The 21,924-nt window shown below is 41.9% G+C and overlaps 1 protein-coding gene across 1 annotated transcript in view; it reads left to right on the top strand.

Annotated features, from left to right (window-relative positions):
• Nucleotides 1-21,924, top strand: part of adamts5.L (ADAM metallopeptidase with thrombospondin type 1 motif 5 L homeolog) — a 79,107-nt gene that overhangs the window by 2,510 nt on the left and 54,673 nt on the right. The window contains exon 2 of the mRNA XM_018245960.2: nt 20,546-20,678. Within this exon, the coding sequence (XP_018101449.1) occupies nt 20,546-20,678 (133 nt within the window). The remainder of the gene's footprint in view (nt 1-20,545; nt 20,679-21,924) is intronic.

Below are 21,924 nucleotides of genomic sequence, written 5' to 3' on the forward strand. Positions count from 1 at the left end.
TGGTTTACGCCATAGAAAACAATGATGTAATTTTTAGGCTGCTGCAAGTCACCTGTGTGGCATAGCTTATAATCAGAAATTGTAAAACTCTAATAGCCTAAAAGGTTTTATTAGGTGACAATTGAAGCAGTAGTAGTGGGGTGACCATCTACCATGTGCACCAGTGTGGTTTATTCCATAGAAAACAATGATGTGTAATTTTCAGCTTGGTTAGCACTTCATCAGAAACTTTAACGCTCTAATAGCCAAACAGGTCTGGTTTTTTTTAAGCAGTGATCCATGCAGAAGCAGTAGGCTGATAATCTACCATATGTAGCTCATGTGGTTTACGCCATAGAAAACAATGATGTAATTCTTAGGCTGCTACAAGTCACCTGTGTGGCATAGCTTATAATCAGAAATTGTAAAACTCTAATAGCCTAAAAGGTCCATTTTAAGGGAAGTAGTAGTGGGCTGACAATCTACCATGTGTACCTGTGTGACTTACTCCATAGAAAACTATGACGTGTAATTTTTAGCCGGCTTCAGGTCAATGTGAGACTTTAGCACATCATCAGAAACTTTAACCCTTTAATAGCCAAAAGAGCAGCAATAAGGGAAATTGTTGCATTGTCCATATTAAGTGAGAATGGAAGCAGTAGTATTGGGGTGACCATCTACCATGTGTACCTGTATGGTTTACGCCATAGAAAACAATGACGTGTAATTTTCAGCCGGCTTCAGGTCCATGGGAGGCTATAGCACTTCATCAGAAACTTTAACCCTTTGATACCCAAAGAGCAGCAATAAGGGAAATTGTTGCAGGGTGACTCTACCGCATTCTGCAAGTTACCGGAGCGACTCAGGCCTTCACCAGAAAATGTAACATGTGCATGGCTGCTCAATAATCAGTGCAGTCTGCAGCTCACATCTAGATTTGGCATGTTGATTTCCAATGTGCGAGTCTTTAAGGTGGGGGGTGAGGTGGCTGCTTCATGTGAGTTTTCTGTATTGCTGGCAACATTCCTAGTACTGAAACAGGTGCAGTTCATGCTCCCCCCACCCCATCCCCATAGCCAATTACTGTTGGCAGCAAAGCAGCACTTCCCATGCTCAGTCATTCCTTTTGAGCTCTAAGAGAGAGGAGAGAACGTGTGTTCTGCACACACCTCGGCAATTCCTTGACATTAGGGGGAATAGGAATAAACAAGTACAGTCCTTAAATATCAAGGGCCCCGGGCTAGAGCCTCCTCTCTTGTGTGTCTGTAGATGATTCTTGTCATATTATCTCCGTTTCCCATCTAGCCTTCAAAGAAATATGTGTCGGCCTTATGTTTTGTTATTTGGCTTTGGGTTATGTAATAGGACAACATGCGATTGTGTGCGTGTGTAGTGCTGGGTTGAGCATTGCACATTTCCCCAGACAAACCCTACTTCCCATATGCACCCTCCTCTCTCTCCCCAAACCCTCACAACATTAGTGTCACACACCCCTCCAGCTGTTGGAAATATCAGCTCCTCCCTTGGCTTGGAAAGCATGCTGGGAGTTGTTGTTTTGAAACAGCTTTGATGGGTTATGTTATACATTCCAGAGATCTGTGCTTCCAAGACCTTTGAAAGCTGATCCCAGTTAAGGGCAAATCATAGAGGTACTGTATAGCCACCTGTGCTTTTTAACCTACTCACAAGGTGCCAGGGTTGCCATTTAACCCCCTCTCAAAGCAGATTACAAATGGATTCAACAGGTGTTATGGATAGTAATTCATTTAGATCAAAACTTCATGGCTGCAGAATAATCACTGCAGTCTGCATCACAATAAGCCTTGCAGGGTGTCAGTTTCCTGTGTGATCCAGGAGGCAACTGTACAATTCTAGGGCAACCTGCAGCCTCTACAGATGCTCTGGAGGCCACAGGTTGCCATTTAACTCCCTCAAAAAGCAGATTCAATATGGATCCAGCATACGGTATGGATAGTAATTAATTTAGATTTAAAAGTTCATGGCTGCAAGATAACTACTGCAGTCTGCACCATAGTTAGTCTTGCAGGGTGTCAGTTACCTGTGCGATCCAGTGTTTAGGAGGCAACTGTACAACTTTAGGGCAATCTGCAGTATCTACAGATGTTCTGGAGGCCCTAGGTTGCCATTTAACTCCCCCAAAAAGCAGATTACATATGGATTCAGCAGGTGTTATGGATAGTAATTCATTTGGATCAAAACTTCATGGCTGTACAATAACCGCTGCAGTCTGCACCATAGTTAGTCTTGCAGGGTGTCAGTTTCCAGTGGTAAGGACTAACTCTAGGGCAACCTGCAGCCTCTCCAGATGTAACTCCAGCAATCAACGACAGTATTCATCCGGGAGTTGAAGTTCAACACAATCTGGAGAGCCAAACAAAATATCAGCACTAGAGAAGGCCGAGCCAATGAAAACACAGGTGGCTGTTTGGAATCCAGTACAGGCTTCTGCAGCTGGCGGCCCCATCAGATCTTCCGTAAGGATAGCTCCCGGTAACCCAAACAAGCTCTAGCGCTTGGTGGTACGCTGGGAGTTGTCGTTTAACGACAACTGGAAAAACAAAGGTTACAAGTTAGTATCATAACAAGTATAACAGTCTTTGGCTTCAGTGATAAACAATGTGCTATTATTTCAACTATATACTGAATGGCTACTCAATAATAATACAGGATAACCAAGCAGGATGCGTCTGTTCCACTATTTAACCCATGGAGCCTCTGTTTTTATTCCGTTTTGACCAAACAGAGCCCGGACTTGATGAAAAATCGTTCTGCTCACATTTTGCCTGGGGCCACACTGAACATTTTATAACCCAGTTACGCAGGTTGGACGGGAGGGAGACGGCAAATGTCAGTTTTGCAGCTGAAAGTTGAAATGAGGCCCCGGAGACTTTGCTCAGCTGGCTGGACTTTTTTTTTCTCTCTTTCCCTTGGATGACTGCGATGTATTTAATAGGGCGCCCCGTGGTTAAAGGAAAGGCGTGGGTACATACAGGGATTGTGCGGTGGGTGGGCAGAGTGTAAATGGGAATCCTGACCCACAGAGATTAACTAAGGGATATAGGAATCCTGGTTTTCCAACTGTGAGTATTAAAGGGGAAGTTAACCTGAAATCATGTAGGCGTGCATGGATGAACGTTGAGCCTGCCCTCCTTTCCTGCATCTCTCCAGCCACCTGGAATTTAAAATGCCGCCTGGTTGCCAGGGTCAATGAGCATAGAAACCAGAAAGAGATGTGTATCTCCATTACTTATCTTTACCTTTTCCTATGGCTCTCACACGATCAACTCTGTTTCGTTCGGTGTCCCGTAATGCAGAAGAGATTCACTGGGAATTCACAAAGCAGGAGCGGTTTACATTATAAGCTCCGATTATAACCGATAACATCACTAAGCACTGTTTATATAGTGAATAAAGTACCCCCTCTTGTAAAATATAAGGATATTATAAGTTACCGAGGAGTACCATGATCATATAAAAATGCGAGGCCGAAGGCCGAGTGTTTTTATACAGGTCATGGAACTCCGAGGTAACTTCTAATATCCTCATATTTTGCAACTGGGGGTACTTTATTTATTATAATACATAAGTTTCAGTGAGTCATGTGACAGAAATGACATCAGAACTCACCGTTTATAACTGATGACATCAGAACTCACCGTTTATAAGGATATAATTTACAAGATATTCATGGCTTTTGTGTATAAGGATATAATACACAAAAGCTATGTAAATTTTATCCTTATAAACGGTGAGTTCTGATGTCATTTCTGTCACATAGCTCACTGAAATGTGTGTATTATAATAAATAAAGTACCCCCAGTTGCAAAATATGAGGATATTAGAAGTCACCTTCGGCCTCGTGTTTTTATATGGTCATGAAACTCCTCTGTAACTTATAATATCCTTATATTTTACAAGAGGGGGTACTTTATTCACTATATAATTTACAGGATATTCATGGCTCTTGTGTATTAAATAAGGATAATATAATAGTAGCGTTCATACCTCAAAACAACCAATCAGCAGGCTGCATTTACTGCTCTGTTATCTAATATCTAAGGTGGGTTCTGTAGCACTTCAAAACTTGTTCCTTATGGGCCCTGTTGCTAACCTAAACCAGTCTCCATTACCTGCACCCTTGTCCTTATCACCTACTCGTAGTGCTCCTGCTTCACCCAGGACCCCATGGTAGGTCCACTGAGGGGAACCCTAGAGCAGATAAAGCCCCTGCCTCGCCAATGTCCACATTTCATTAACTTCTGGTCCTTGTTTCCATCCATAGCCTCTGGACTTTCCTTAGCCCTAAAGATGACCATGCAGAGCTCTTACTGCTCTCAGTTTGGTCTTATGCTTGGCACAACTGTCACCAAATGCCTCATTGGGATGCTGGTAGCCCTGTTCTGGGGCCACCCTGGGTCTGTTACTAAAATATCAGTTGTGTCTGCAAAAGGCAGCAGCATTAATCTCTCTTTGCTTTCTGTTCTTCTGCTGCTCACCACTCCTTAAAAGGTGCTAGAATTCACCACAGCCAGAACAGGGGGAACCCACCTGCCCATACATGCCTTAAAGAATCCACGCAGCGTCCGTAATGAACACAGCCAGCCAGAAATGTCCTTTAAGAGAAATAAACCTGCTCCTGGCAAGCGCTAGGGACTTGGCAGCCTGTGTAGCTTCAGATGAATCACATTTGCTCTCTGTCTTCCTATGTTTTTCTCAAGTCATAAGTTACATGCCAGTCTCGGGGATTATAAAGGCAGTTCAACATCTGAGGCTTAAGGGGAATAAAAATCCCTGGAATGGCGAGTGGAAACGGCTGTCCCAGATGGCATGGCATACATTTCATTGCTGGACATTCTTTGGGGAGTGGGTGCTGTTGTGTTTGATTTATTTTCCCTTTCCCTTGTGCATTGAGTTCCTCTCTGAGCTAGTGCACCCCAGTCCAACCACTAATCACAAAGCAAAATCCACTTTATTTCAGGGAAACTATTTCCTTTCCAACCAGATTCCCTTGATTGGCCCGACTGGCCTTTGCTGCTTCTTGTCTTCTTACTGTAATTGCCCAGCAGCTCAAAGAAAAGGAATGGGCCACTGCAGGGCTATCTCACTGAGTAACATGTGGCCTCCAACAGATTTTTATGGCCCTTAGATTTCTCCACTCCACTGACCTCATTGAACAGCATCATCATTTTATTACAATCTGGCACCTAACATGTAGTACAGGTATAAGATCCATTATCCGGAAACCCGTTATCTAGAAAGCTCAGAATTACAGAAAGCCCATCTCCCATAGACTTCTTTATAATCAAATAATCAAATTTTTTTTCTTTTTTATCTGTAATAATAAAACAGTACAGTGCACTTGATTCAAAGTAAGATATAATTAATCCTTGTTTAAAGTAAAGGTATAAAGATCCACATTACGGAAAGATCTGTTATCCGGAAATCCCCAGGTCCCGAGCATTCTGGATAACAGGTCACATACCTGTATAGCAAATAGTCAGCTCATATAAGGAAGGGCAACACCAACCCATTGTGTCTCTTCCTGCTCATTAGGGCTAGGCCACACGGGAAGATTTCAGGGAGATTAGTCGCCTGGCGACTAATCGCCACGTCGAATCTTCCTGAATGGCTTGCTGGTATTTGCACCCACTAGCACTAAAGTCGCCTGTGCCTATTCACACGCGGCGACACGTTTTTCAAAGTCGCTCGAAATTGCCTCGCCAGGCGACCAATCTCCCTGAATCTTCCCGTGTGGCCCTAGCCTAAAACTTAAAATATCTCTATAATACACAAAAGCCATGAATATCTTGTAAATTATATCCTTATAAACGGTGAGTTCTGATGTCATCAGTTATAAACGGTGAGTTCTGATGTCATTTCTGTCACATGACTCACTGAAACTTGTGTATTATAATAAATAAAGTACCCCCAGCTTTAAAATATAAGGATATTAGAAGTTACCTCGGAGTTCCATGACCTGTATAAAAACACTCGGCCTTCGGCCTCGTGTTTTTATATGGTCATGAAACTCCTCGGTAACTTATAATATCCTTATATTTTACAAGAGGGGGTACTTTATTCACTATATAATCATGCTATTGATAAACAAATGTTTATTATATCATATTAAAATACAACAAAAACCCCCACATGTAGCCCAATGCGTTTCATGCTTACCCAGCACTTAATCATATGCAATCCCTATGATTATGTGCTCATGCCCCTGATTTTTAAACCTGAGCAACTGCACAGTAGTGTTTAGAGGGTAACATAATAAGAATTGCCAAAAATGTTACTAGACTCTGGTTGGGATTACTATGCCCTTTTAGTGAAAGGGTAAGAGTAAAGGGTAAGTGCAGCATATCATTCCTTCTTCAGTGCTCATTTCCCAAGCAAGTTCAGCATGTAAGGGGCAACATTTGCATGTGGATTATCATTTAATCGTCCACAATGAGGCTAATTTCCCCAAACTGTCAGCATTGTTGCAGGTTGCAAATTGGCAATTGCATCAAGTCATGCTTAAGCATTTGTTCAAAAACACCGGGGATGCCCAGGAGATACTCCGAATTGCAAAATATAATGCTCGCTTTACAGCGCTGACCACACCGCACAGAAGACACTGGCTTTAATATCAATCCGGCTTTATTGTGGAAACGTAGTAACAGTGGGTGTGCAAATTCAAAAACCTACGCGTTCCGTGCCTGTATAGTCGGCACTGCCTCAGGGTACCCTAAACCCTGAGGAAGTGCTGACTATACAGGCACGAAATGCGTAGGTTTTTGAAAGCGAGGGTTTGAGAGAAGCGACAGAAGTCTAACGATAGCTGCGACCGGCAAGGAGACACTGCACGCTTGGGTGAGCTCCGCCATAGGTGCTTCTTATTCTTTGATGCCCAGGAGTTACGATCATTTTTTAAATCTCCCATACGCCAATCCCCATTGCTCTGGTCCCGATGATGAAAATTTGAGCAAATAAAAGGTAGGGGATGGGGGCGACCCTGAGTTCATGTACAAATGGGGTCAGTTATGGCCAGTAACAAAAGTCCCACAGGGTGTGCCTACGTGCAAGTGAATAGTATAAAATAGTGTCCAATTTTGTATCCATTTTTATAGCTCAGTGCCCATTGGCAATCTTTGAATGTTGCCAGCGTTCCCATGGTCCCAGAAGGTCTGAGTTGTAGTTCAGAAAAAACTGTAGGTTGTCATGATGTACATATATATATATATATATAATACACAAAAGCCATGAATATCTTGTAAATTATATCCTTATAAACGGTGAGTAGTGATGTCATCAGTTAAAAAAGGTGAGTTCTGACGTAATTTCTGTCACATGACTCACTGAAACTTGTGTATTATAATAAATAAAGTACCTCCAGTTGCAAAATATGAGGATATTAGAAGTAACCTCGGAGTTCCATGACCAGTATAAAAACACTCGGCCTTCGGCCTCGTACTTTTATATGGTCACGAAACTCCACGGTAACTTATAATATCCTTTTATTTTACAATAGGGGGTACTTTATTCACTATATAATGTGGTCGGACGGGGGGGTTTGTTCCATCCTTCCCTGTGCCAACCCTCTCCATGCCAGTAACATCAGAGAAAGCATCTGAACACAATCAGTTCCTTAACTAAACCACTTGTGTAAGTTTATAGTGCAATGTACACAACAGTCATGGTGGCTGGGCTATAAATAGACAGACACTAACCTACATACCATAACTAGAAGCATATGCCTTAAAGGCCCCGGCCAAGTTCCCCCTCCCCCCACCGTTTTTTTTACCCCTAAAGAAAGAAAGAGGTTAAAAAACAATGAGGCAACATGTCTGGAATTTAAAATCAGGATTTCAGTTGCCGGTGCCCTGTAATCCTGTATGCTCCTCGGTAAAGTGATATTTATGTTAGTAATGATTTGCCTCAGTTAACCCTGCTCCACGCTAACAATGGAGCCCCAGCCTGAATGGCAAAGCAATTTGAAAAAAAAAGAGTAGAAATGACCTCAGCACGTTTGTTTTTATTAAATTTGAAAAAAAAAGTAACAGGATTTGGCCAACTTTTTTTTGGATGTGTAAAGCTTGTTGCTAGGGAACTGCCACCGTCCTCATTCCCACCTAAAATCAGGCACATCTAAGGGCCCATATACACAGATGTTTACTCTTGCGTTCCTCTGCTTTGGCATTTTAATTCCACCACATGGGAAGGCATGAGTTAATGGAGGCTACTCTTTTCACTTGTATCCGTACCCACGGCACAGCCGCTGAACCACCAAACCCAGGTAATACTCTGCATGTTGTATCTCACCTGTGTTCAGCGGTAGGGCAGGATAACTCATTTGAATTAGGGCTATAACTATAGAAGTAGACACTGTGACTGCTGGGGGCCCAGATATTGAATCTATTGTGCCTAATCAGGGACCCTCATCTTAGCATACCTGGCTGCCCCCTCCGGAGTGCGTGTCACATTCTCAAGAGAAGATATTGTGACGTCACTCCCTGCATTATATAAATTGCAGCTGTCTGGAGACAAGAGGCATGGGGGTTTGCTGATGATAATATGTGTGCGGAGCTTGGGGAGGGAGGCTGACACTCGGTCTCTTGAGAAAAGCTTGGAGGCTGCAGTTTGGAGACTGAGCCATAAAATGCTGGTGGTCACAGTGTGTTCTGACTGTGCCATGAAATGATAGGGGCCACAGTGTGTTAGGACTGTGCCATAAAATCCTGGGGTCACAATGTGTTAGGACTGTGCCATGAAATGCTGGGAGTCACAGTGTGTTAGGACTGTGCCATGAAATGTTGGTGGTCACAGTTTGTTAAAACTATGCTATGAAATGCTGGGAATCACAGTGTGTTAGGAATGTACCATGAAATGTTGGTGGTCATAGTTTCTTAAAACTTTGCCATGAAATGCTGGAAGTCACAGTGTGTTAGGATTGTGCCATGAAATTATGGGGTCACAGTGTGTTAGAACTGTGCCATGAAATGCTGGGAGACACAGTGTGTTAGGAATGTACCATGAAATGTTGGTGGTCACAGTTTGTTAAAACTGTGCTGTGAAATGCTGGGGGTCACAGTGTGCTAGAACTGTGCCATGAAATGCTGGGAGTCACAGTGTCTTAGGACTGTGCCATGAAATCCTGGGGTCACAGTATGTTAGGACTGTGCCATGAAATGTTGGTGGTCACAGTTTGTTAAAACTATGTCATGAAATGCTGGGGGTCACAATGAGAGAGTTGAATGGGTAGTATTACAGTGGCAGACAGCAGAGGGAATACAGTATTTGCATATTCAGCCTGGAGTCCCCATAGCCTACCATCAAGCAACACCCAGTCAAGGGGACGCAGATGATAAGATTGGCCCGGCCATAAAGGCACTGGATTTGCAGTTTCAATATATAATTTGCAAAATAAAAATCTTATTCCCAAAGTTAACAGGGGCTCTAAAATGATTTTCCTATGGGGCCCAGTAATTTCTAGCTACGCTGCTGATTAGAATGAATCCTTGAAATACTTGCACTTGATATGTGTCCTCAGTTACACTAGTTATCTGGGCAGCCTAACGCTAAATTCCTTCACAGGGCTATATCTTTTTGAACTACAGCTCACAGAACTGGAGGGCAGAAGTTTGTTCAGGGACGGGTAATATGGAATAATTAATGGACAGAGCAAAGGGGAACATCGTTAATTACTGGGAAACTATTAATCCTTGCAATTCCCAGTGCAGGATGGGGCTGGAGTCTTGCAGTTGTTATTAAATGACATCTATTTGGGTTAAAAGTTTTTGTTTTGACAATATCTGGATGTCTGCAGTTTCCTCATCTCTAAGCTAGACTCCAAACAAGCATCTCTGTGTTTTGATTGGCTCAGCCTCCCGCAGAGCTGAATTTTTTTGCACATCCTAATGGTGTATTTATCCTTCAACCAGGCGAAACGCGTGAGGTACATTTTCCATTTCTGTTTACTAGCAAGGGCTACTTTGAACTTCGTGCTTGTGTGTTAGCAGAATAATATTTGCATTTTAGCTGTCAAACGAGAACATTTCACAAGCAGTTGGTAGCTCTCAGGCACAGGGAAAAGTATGCATTAGGCGAGCACATGACAATGTAAGACTTTGGCATAAATATATGAAATTTCTCCAGCAGAACTACCTGGGGTGACCTGTTATGTTATTGCCAAGAGATGTGTTCCTCGCAGTTCCACTGGCTAATGGGATGTCACAGGCTTGCACTGGAGTGTAAGGTTTAATGGAGAAAAACAGAATGCAGACCAATAAGATTTGATAAATAATATACAGAAAATCAAGGCATACCAAGGATTTCCAGAATTCCTGGTAGACATTAAGCCAGTGGCCTAAATAAAATAAATAAAAAGAATATTGAGAAAAACACCCCCCCAATGGCATAGCAAGAAGTCCCTCCTTGCCCTCTGAGTGTCCTGATATGCCCGGCTGTAAGAATTTGTGCAATCTGATAAACACAAAAGCCTATTTGTTGACTCTAATCACTTACATGTTCAGGGTCAACACTTGGATTTGATCCCAAGTACCAGGGACTCTAGCAGGGGGCTGAACTAGTCTGTTATGTTCCCTCTATTAATAAAATGGGTGCAGGGTGTCATTTATACCTGCTGGGCTGGTTATATACACCACAACCCTACTAGGAGGTAATGTATTAACAGGGCATAGTTTGCACCCGTTCTTATACCCCTTGCAACCAATCCGATGGTAATATTTACCAGTCAACTGTGAAATCAGGTTGGTATTCTTAATCAGATCTGGAGTAAACCTTGTGCCATTTATTAAGTATTGCCTACTTTATTTTGTCTTGGTGTGCAGTCTGGGATATTCTGCTATCTGAAGTGGAGCAGCACACATGCCCTATTCTGCCCCACTGCCTATCTCTCCAGACCAGGGGTCACCAACCTTTCTTACCCGTGAGCCACATTCAAATGTAAAAAGAGTCGGGGAGCAACACAAGCATAAAAAAAGTCCCTGGGGATGTCAAATAAATACTATGATTGGCTATTTGGTAGCCTATGTGTGAACTGGCAGCCTACAGGAGGCTCTACTTGAAAGTACATCTAGTTTTTATGCAATTAAAACTTGCCTCCAAGTCTGGAATTAAAACATAAGCACCTGCTTTGAGACCACTGAGAGCAACATCCAAGGTGTTGGTGAGTTACATGTTGGGGAACATTGATCCAGACTCTCTCCTGTTAAGGTGGCCAAGAAGGCCTCAAGCATGGACTGATAAGCTTCTGATCCAGTCCCTCGGGTGGCTTATTGGCCTATGTATGTGGCCAGTGGCGTAACTAGATATTACTGGGCCCCACAGCAAATTATTTTTCGGGCCGCCAAAATGAGGTTGACTTCTTTTTTGAAATTGTATATAAATTAGGGCTTCATGGGGCCCTACTGGGCCCCACTACAGCTGCAGAGTCTGCTTCCTCTGTAGTTACACCCCTGAATGTGGCCCTCCCAGAGGCCTGACCAACAATATCTGATTGAAAACTGTGCAGGTTAGAAAATCCCATCCAGCAAAGAACACACTGGCATCCTCTGCTTATGGATCTCCCTATAAACCCATTTATGATCCTACTGTCGGACTAGTGCACCAAACAATCAGATCATCTGAATTTGGCTCAGTATGTTGGCAACCCTGGCTAATCTTACAATGTATGTCTATCTTTACCTCTATGAAGGGTAAGAAGGGCAGGGGGCAGTATTGATGAAACTCCTTACCAGTAAGTAAGGTCCACACGTCCTGACTGAATTTAGAACATTTCGCTTTTGAATGGACTTTTGTGGGCAGTTTACCCATGTGGTGCTCAACCTTGTCTCCTGGTTAATGATTATTATATGTACAATTCTTTAGGAGGGGGGCTATTGCTACTGATTTTCCTCCCTTAATTAATGCATAGTATATTTCAGTTTATTTCCCCCACGAAAGTGAATTTTTTAAAAAACAAAGGCAGTTGATGGAATGTCAGCATAACCTGTAAATCCCCAGAAAGAACAGATAGTTTCCTCTTTTATCTCTAGACAGCTAAATCCCTTGTACGTTTCCATGTTATGCTTGGCCCCAGATGCTGTCATTATTTACTCCTGTATTTCGCTCCTATCAGCTTTCCCACAGAACTCCTTTCACACAGGACAGCTACTGTGTTTTGCTGCTAAATCTTCATTTTTTCCTTTCTGCCGAGGTCACATAGGCCCCCAGTACATGAAGGCAAATTCTCCCACATTTAGCTGTCAGCGGCATGAGAAGAGCTTGCTAAATTATTCTGATGTGAGTTCTTCTCAATACTGTTATTTATAGAAGCTGGATCAGCATGTTATTCCCTTGGCTGAAGAGGGGAGAAACGTGTACAGCAACAATCTTCAACTTGAAACTTTTTAGCTCCATATTACTGAAGGTCTTTGGATGGCTATGAGGTTGTGCAGGGTAGTGGTGTCCAACAGTGGCTGGTTGAAGATCAGGAGACATCTGGCACATTGGACATTTAGTAGTAGATACAACTGTTGTTGTGTCAAAGTGAACGAGTAGTTGTAGTCCTAGATTCTCCCTTACCAGTTCTGCACCCAAGGTCTGTGTTTTGAAATGTCGTATCTACTGCCACGTTGCATGACCATAGCAACATAACATTTGCTGGCTTCAACACAGAGTTGTCTTATGTTGTTAGATGCAGGTTCTGCCTCAGGAACATGTCGGAGAAATTGGTCTACAGAAGTTTATCGACATAATTTATTGACATAGATGTAAACTTCTTCATCTTCATCATCATCATCAGTATTATTATTATTATTACTATTATTACCTACTGGAGGAGATTATACAACAGAACACAAGCAACTGAGGTCAGTTCAGTGGGTATAAAAGCACATTGACAGCATTCGTGCCAGAATGGCCCAACAGAATGTAATAAAATATAATTTAGAGTAATTACCATGACCAAAACACAGTATGTGGCACCGTGCCCATAACACAGCAGAATGCAGTACACCACCCACAAAATCAAAATAATAAAACTCTACTCTATGCAATTCAGCGACCACACACACATACATCAAAATGTATCACAGTACCATATAAACCACAATAGTATGTCTACAAAGGAACCACCCCAACAAACCATGAGTAAAAATGACAAGGTAACTGCCTTGAGGAAATCATTGCCAGTAATGCCACCCTGTTTGTTGCTGTTTACCCTGGCACACCTTCCATGAAGGTCAAAAATGTGATTTCCCCTAGTACTATGAGCATATTGCATGCGCTCATTGCTGGATTCCCCAAGCCCAAACTATTCATGAATGTCATTCCCTTATTGAATAATGAAAAAAGAATAAACTGCAATAACAAGAGACCTGAGGGATAATAACAGTAAAGGAGACTAGTACTTTTACATTGGTGCTGTCAAAACTTTTGTTCGATTATAACTCCTTGTATGTAAATCAACGAAAGGTCCAAGGCTAGACATTGCTGTCCTTCAGAACACATAGTTCTATTTCCCAGCCTCCATACATATCTCGTATAATGAACATTTTGGTTAATTGAAGTCACTGGGGAGAACAATATGGGAAGAACCTTCCAACAAAGATAAGGTTGTCTAATTCTTACAGTACGCCATGCTTGACTTCCTGTAGCCTCTTTTTTAAAAGATTTTTGTAGACACTTTGATAAAGACGCTATCTGTCTCTGATAATGAAAAGGGTATGAGCTGCTTTTATTTCCTTAGAACAGCTGTAACATTACAGGAATGTCCAATGCATAGAAACAATACGCTGATCTGTTTTCATCTTACCTTCAATTGGTAACATTAAATTTTGCCTTTTATATTAGGGGCAAAGACAAATATAAAATATGGACAACAGAATACTCTATTTTATTCTCTGCTTAATACAAGAACCATGTTGCACCTGTATGTAGTCACCTTCATATGGTGCCTCATTTTAGGGTAACGGTACATGTGGTGCTTTGTTGTGGTTTCTCGCTCACACGTGGGTGGCCAAGTGCAAAATATTATACATTATTATTGCTCTGACCCTGCCAGTGCAGTGCCTGATCAGCTCCTTATTGCTCAGACATAGGCATTGCCCATTGCCAATGACTGGCAGGGTCAGTGTGATTACCATTATTATCAATGCAAAAGTATTTTATAGCCTTTTGACTCCTGCCTATGTGATAGAAATTTAGTAGGTGACAAAATTATCCTTGAACCAATACCCTTAAGGCAGGCATACATGGGCATTTTTTAGATGGCAATTTGGATCATTCACTCCTAGTTGGCAGCTTATCTGGCCATGTATGTGGGACTCAAGGTGGCCATACAAAAAAGCTGCCGACAGACTGAGTCGGCAGCTTATTGGCCCGTGTATGGGGCCCCCCCCCACGGGCTTCCCCCGAAAGTCGGCCAGATCTCGATCAGATGGGACTAAAAATCCCATCGGATCGCGGCCGCATCTGTTTGTTGATGCGGTCCCGCGATCTGACTGCCCGTTCCCATTCGCTAGGATCCGATCATTGGGCCCTAGGGCCCACGATCGGATTAGCCCGATATTGCCCACCTCAAGGTGGGCATATCGGAGAGAGAGATCCACTCGTTTAGCACATCGCCAAACGAGCGGATCTCTCTGTGTATGGCCACCTTTAGACGGGTCTACCCAACCAATATGATGGGCAAAAGTTGGCCAGATATGGATTGGACAGGTTTAAAAATCTTGTTGGGGTGGTGATTGCATCAGCTGCTTACCCCAACAGCCTATATCACCATCTTTGTGATCCAACTGGATCACATTGGATTGGATCAGCCTGAAATTGGCCGGTGGGCATAGCAGGGAAGGATCCTGTCAGTAGGCTTTAATGTTAAGCTGGCTGTACATCAAAGATATGTTTGCCTGGTTGGTGGGGCTGTTTTCACCAATCATTGTGGAATCCAGGGGTGTAACTACAGAGGATGCAGACCCTGTGGCTGCAGGAGGCCCAGGAGGTATAGGGGGCACCATGAAGCCCTGATTAATGAGCAATTTCAATGTATATTGGTCCAACAGGACAACTTCTGGATATGGTGGCCCTAAAATTTGTTTGTTGTGGGGCCCAAAACATCTAATAACACTATTAGTGGGATCCTTTCAGACTGCAGATGGTAGAACTTGCTTCAAATCTGCTGATGAACCATGTTGGCCAGTGCAAACTACATGAGCAGATGAGAAAATTAACAGAAGCCGCAGCTCTTGCAGTTCTGGTCATTTGGGCTGGAAACATTTGAGGTTGGCAAAGAAATACAACTAACCACTAACTCTGAGATACCAACAATCAGATGTGTGTATACACACTAACAAAGATATGCAAAAACCCTAAAAAAAATAAACATTAAATAGGGTACCTTTCATTTATCCTCAAATCTCTCCAGGATATAGTATATTTCCGTGTATTTGGAGTACACAGAGATTCTCTGCAGGCAAAACAAGTTAGTTCCAAAAACCTGTAAAACTCCTATTTTTATGCCATGGACTTAGGCTGGAAACGTTCTTTCCATTTGAATAAGAAATAACTTGGAAGTACATTCTTTGTCGGTTTTGTCTTTTTTTTTTAAGGAAAACTGAAATTGAATATGAACAGGTGGCTTAGGGAGTGTTGGTTAATTGCAGAGAAAAAGCTTACAACCTCTCCTATTTCTTTATATGCACGTAAATACATTAAGAGAAATGTAAAAAAGAAAAATCTTCTGCTGACACGCGCACACATGTACAGATTTTCTTCCCCTAAACAGATTTGAACAGCAGATTGTTGATAGACGTGTTCCAACAGTATCTTGTATTATACAACAAGAGCACTCCTTTTGTCAGTCCGCATTCTTACGTCTCTTTGGAATGGTGACAAGTCTGACTCTGTGATGTTGGAACTTGCATCAAAGATTGATGTGAACTTCTATCAGTGATAGATAAGATAATGGATCCGATTCAATCTCCTTATTTTGTTCCAGATATCACCATAGACCTCTTTTGCGTTTTTTTTTTGCAATGCTGAATCTGTCCCAATGTCTTACTATGGAATTAGGAAATACTGGTGACAATAAGACATTCCCAGACTCCATGAGGATGGCAGGGACTTTCATTTTGTGATGGATGTGATGCCTAAAGAGGATATAATCATTTATGCATCACATGATTTCAATAAATTAGACGTGTATTGAATATGCTTTCTCTCGATTGGTTTAAATAAGAGAAACCCATGGTATTTGTTATTTCTTGCTCTGATCAGTGCAGAAACTGATTTAGTTGTACAGGCTGATACATTATATAGCTTTAAGAAGGGGTTGGATGGTGTTTAGCAAGTAAGGGAATACAGGGATATGGGAGATAGCTCATAGTACAAGTTGATTCAGGGACTGGTCCAATTGCCATTTGGAATCAGGAAGGAATTTCTTTCCCCTCTGAGGCAAATTTGAGAGGCTTCAAATGGGGCTTTTGCCTTCCTCTGAATCAACTGCCAGTTAGGCAGCTTAAAATAGAGTTAGAGTTAAAAGATTGAACTTGATGGACGTGTTTCTTTTTTCAACCTAACTTACTATGTTCCTATGTTGCTATCATTTAACAACACTATTGGTTGTTCAGAGCAACTGCGGGAGGAGTAGAAGGCAGTTGAACCCCCTGTATAATGGGCTTCCCCTAAGACACAGCCTACAATTGCAGAAATGGAAAGAGAACATTTCTACATCAACCAGTATCTGTAACTAATGAATGTCTCCTGATTACATAGGTAGGGAAGAGTAGTACCATATAGACACCAGAGGGCCCATGTCTAGGTTGGCAACTTTACGGGTCGACCCTTGGGTGGCTATATGGTAAATTAAAAAAGAGTTAAAAAAACAAAAACAACCTTTCCGGTACATACTCTGAGGGTTCCTGGAAAGTGAGTTTGGTTTGGGGCAGAATATGGTGTTATTCATACAAGTGGACTTTGTGGGTGTGGTTCACAGCCTTAACGTCTTCATATTTGAGGAGGTATGGGTTTAGGATCCAAATAAATGGATTTGAACCAAAATGAGGGGGAACTGGCTCCTATCCACCTGCCAATTCCCCCATCCAGCAGCTGATAAATGAGACTGGGACATTTGATATCCAATGTATGGGTTTTGGATCCAAATAAATGCATCTCAACCAAAAGTGCCTCATATTCACCTGCTGATGCTCCATACAGCAACCAAGAAAGGACAATGGGACAATTGATATCCAAAGATTACTGGACATTCTATTAAAAAAGCCCCTGCATTGGCTTTGCATGCACAGATTAGTGATGGGTGAATTTATTTGGCAGGCGCAATTTGCCGCAAAAATTCACGGGTGTCAAAACACAGTTCCGATGCCGGCGACAATTAAACGGATGCCCATTGACTTTACTGTGGGTCAATTGTCACCGGCGTTTTGATTCTCCAAATTTTTCAACCGTTTCGCGAATTTTGCGGGAAACGGGACAAATTCGCCCATCACTAGCACAGATAGTTGGAGATAAGTCACCAGCTTGACCATATTTCCTTATACAGGTATTGGATCCGTTATCCAGAAAACCGTTATCCAGAAACTCCAAATAACGGAATGGCTGTCTCCCATAATTATCCAATCAATCCAAATATTTAAAAATGATTTCCATTTTCTCTGTATTAATAAAACAGCAGCTTGTACTTGATCCAAACTAAGATACTGTATAATTAATCCTTATTGGAAGCAAAAGCAGCTTTTTGGGGTTTATTTAATGTATACATGATTTTCTAGTAGACTTAAAGTGTGAAGATCCAAATTACAGAAAGATCTGTTATCTGAAAAACCACAGGTCCCGAGCATTCTGGATAACAGGTCCCATACCTGTACTCTGTGTACATTGTGGTTAACGTAACCCTTATCTCTTATATCTGGGAATTAAGCGGCATATCCTATCCTAACACTGCTAGTAGTAGGCAGCTGCTTTCAAAGCCCCGTATAGACCATTGGAAACTGGCAAGCCTATAATAAGACTTTCATTAATGAAATGCCAACTTGGATGAAATAAACCATTTGCCTTTATACTAATTCCCTGGCCTCCTGTGTCTCCTACTGTTACAGAAATGTCTTTCATGTCAAACTCTTTCAATTGGGCACTTTATTTGTGGGACATTGTTCCTTTAATTGCGTTACATGAAAAGCTAATGTACCCCATGTACAACTGCTAGTCCTTTTCCCCTTTGCCCTGACAACTTGTGGATTTAATAGTCCTTTGAATTCGCATTCCTAGTAAATAGGCCACACTTTTCCCCCAGGGGTTAAAATCTAATTTCATTTACTTACTGCTAACAAACACGGTTTTGTTTAGGATAACAACTGCCGACTTGTGAACAGAGAAATGATTGCATGTTAATGATTCCTCCTGCAGTTCATCGACACTGTGCTTTACAGTTCCAAAAAAGCAACCCGCAGTTGAGTTTATTAAAGTATTGTGTAAAAAGAATGTGACGCTTGAGGTCTATGCTAGACAGCCATTCATCCCAGAACCCACATTTTGTTTACGAGTACAGGTCAGGGTTGTGTTTTGTGATGTCAGAGCATGTGGCACCTCCATAAAAAATGATGTTGTTTTCCCATGTCATGTTTATTCGCCATAATCGGTTCATTCTAAAAAGCAGTTTCCTTAAATGTATATGCTAAATAGCTCAACCAAGAGAAAACGATGACTATATATATATATATATATATATATATATATATATATATATATATCTATATATATATATATATCTATATATATAGATGTATATATATATATAAATAGTGAAAACGAAAACACGGTTATTGTGTTTAGAACACACCTATGCTGCCATAGATTATTATCTCTCTCTACAGTCAATGAGAAAACCTAGTAGTCATTCTTGCAATTGAGGGTGCTGTTTTATTGTCCAGGTAATCAGGTAACACTCCATCGATGATATACCACCACCTCATCTGGCTTTTTGCAAAGGGGTTTAAACATAATAAGAGGTAATTATGAATATTGTGGTACAGCCTGATTGGTCTGGCTTAACAGACCAATCCAGAACCTGATTTACAACTTAATTTGACCCACTGACCCACCCCTGTTCTCCATGTTACGTCTATCCGAGCCCTTCTGAATAGCTTTTCTCACAGAGTCATCCCGACAAAGCCAAATATGGATGTGATGTCCCCTTAAACTGAAATTGACATCAAACTAGACTGGAAGTGTTTTAATTTCTTCTGTGGCCCACTGCCTTCCTGACTCCCTCTGTAGGGTACCTTTGCACTTCCCACATGTCTAGAGATTAGGGTTTTCCACCAGATTCCCAATCATTTTGAAGGTGGGTACCTGACCCGATGAAGAAGGCCTCAAGCTTGTTGCCAGTCTACCACAGAGCGAAGACTAAAGTTATACGTGCTGATGTTTGGTCAGGCAGTTTGGCCAAAATTTGAATATACTGCATGACTGTCAAGTATGGTATCCCAAAACCCAGAGTAAATCCCAATGTCCCATTCACAGCTCATACTTCTGCCTATAGCAGCAACCTTTGGCTTAGGGAGGAGCCCTTCGTTTCTCGGATGCCGCCAGGACTTAATTCGAGAGGACCAAGGTGAAAGCTCTGGGCAGGCGAGTGAAGCGTAAGGTGTAACTGGAACGGAGAACAAAGAGTGAGGTCAGAGGACAGGCAAGGTCAAAACTAAACAGACTGTGCGGTATCAATTTAGGAAGCAGAAGCATAGTCAGAATCCGAAGAATAGTCAAACCCACGTAGGGGTCAGTTCAGGAAGCAGATTGGCAAGGTCAGGCACCAAATTGGTGAAACAAGCCATGCTTCCTAGCAATTACCAAGCATAGCCATAGGAGTGAACCAGAGCCTTAGCTGTCTGCTAGCATAGAGCAGTGGTAATGCAGACAATACAGGAACATCAGGTCCCTGGTCCAACTCCAGGAAGGTTATCACACTGACCTTCTGGGCATGTTTGCCAGTTTAGATCTCCATTCTAACCAATCATTGTAAGGTCATATTGGATGGCATATGTTGGGATGTGTTGGCGAGTGCGTGGTACATCAGGAGATGAGGATATGACGACGCCACAGCTTCTTGTTCAGATAATTCAGGCTATTGATCGATATGAAAGGAAACAACAGGGAGGTGCCCTCTTATAGTATAAATCCTTTCAGCCTGCAGGGCCAATCAGCCAAATACCAGACAGTGACCCATTTTTTTTAGTGTTCCTTTAAACCACACAGGTAGTCCTTTAAGTCAAAAGCTGGGGAGATGTTTTTCAAACAGATGTAAGGTCTCATAACTCAATACTCATCAATATAAGAGTTGGGACCATAAGCCATTGGGATTCCTATTCATGTACTGTATGTGAGTACAGTAGGGTTAATGTGCCAGGTGACTTTGTAGCATTCTATACCATTGCCAGACTTCCATCATTGTGAGCCAAGGATTTACTCTGTGTAAGTGGCTGACAACATGTTGTTGCTCACTGTAAGTGTAAAATATGATTTACATTACTTATTTTTCCTTCTTGGACAGGATTTATGTGGGCATCATTCATGTGATACCTTGGGAATGGCAGACGTTGGAACCATATGCTCACCGGAGCGCAGCTGTGCAGTAATTGAGGATGACGGCCTCCACGCAGCTTTCACTGTCGCTCACGAAATTGGTATGTGGTGCTTTTTTTCTGTTCTTTGGCCAAATCAAACACTTTAAACAGCTGCATTTGACAAACCCAAATACTCTTCAATGAATTCCAGCTTTACGCTTGTTTCGTCTGTTTTGCAGGAGGATTATGTTTTTATGGAACAATATTTAGGGCCATCGGCAAAGCATTATATATGGTGTCTCTATACCCCTGTGCTCCCCTCTGGGGGTTATTTAGAATTTTTGAAAGCAAAATTGAGTGAACATATATATTAGTAGGAGGGTTATATAAATAACAGCTGGAAAGTTTTCTCCGGGTCTGAAAACCCATAGCAGCTAATCAACAGGGAGCGTTTACAGGTCTGCTGTTTGGGGGCAAACATCCAGTTGCTGTAGGTTACTAGAAATGGAGTAAAGTTTTCACCTGCTATAATATTTTATATTGTACAATTTTTAGGCATTTTCTTCAGTCTCTAGCATTAAGGTGTTGATGCATGAGCCAACTAAGTACAGTATATGAACTGATCAACCTAATGGTCAGGAACCATACGAGGAGCCATGAATGGTCAAGCAGTAACGTCCAGCTTTTAAGTCTATGTAATATTTCTTTCTCATTGGCTGAATTAAGCTGCAGTGGAGTGGGTGTTGGCAAAATGGTTCTGCTGCTCCTAGTCCAACTATAAAGTTCATTCAAAACAGCACTAGGGTCTGCCCTATGGGCCTCAGTTATGGTTATGGTCAGTAGGGTCCTAGAGTTCTACTTTACTATAGGTGTGTCTTTGAGCATGGTATGGCACTGTAGCTCTTTGTTGGCTTGATGGAAATCAAAATATTGCCATAATGTGGCCTATCCCTATGTAACCCCATTCTTCAGTTCTTTCACCCCCCCCACACACACACATTCCATCTTACTTCATATTCCCTTTTCCTTGCTAAAGGGAAGATCAGCTGACACTCGGTTTGATACCTTATATTTGTGAACATTTTTAGATTACTCAGCCTTTAATGAATATGTAAAAACAAAACATCCATTTTCAAAGTGATCATCTCACTACAAACACACCAAAAAAAAAAAAAAAGGGAGAAAAAAGAAAAATATTATTTCATGTTCTTGGCAGGAAAGAGACAGAGCTAGGCAAACCAAATCTGAAACTGCCAACTCACAAACTGCTTCTAAGTGCTTGCCAAATCAAAGTATAGTCTGCTTTGGAGTCTCAGTTCAGCAGTTCAAACATCTTTAAATAGAAAGGAAATAATAGGTTGTGGAA

This window comes from Xenopus laevis, chromosome 2L (genome assembly GCF_017654675.1).
Source record: "Xenopus laevis strain J_2021 chromosome 2L, Xenopus_laevis_v10.1, whole genome shotgun sequence".
Lineage (NCBI taxonomy): Eukaryota > Metazoa > Chordata > Amphibia > Anura > Pipidae > Xenopus > Xenopus laevis.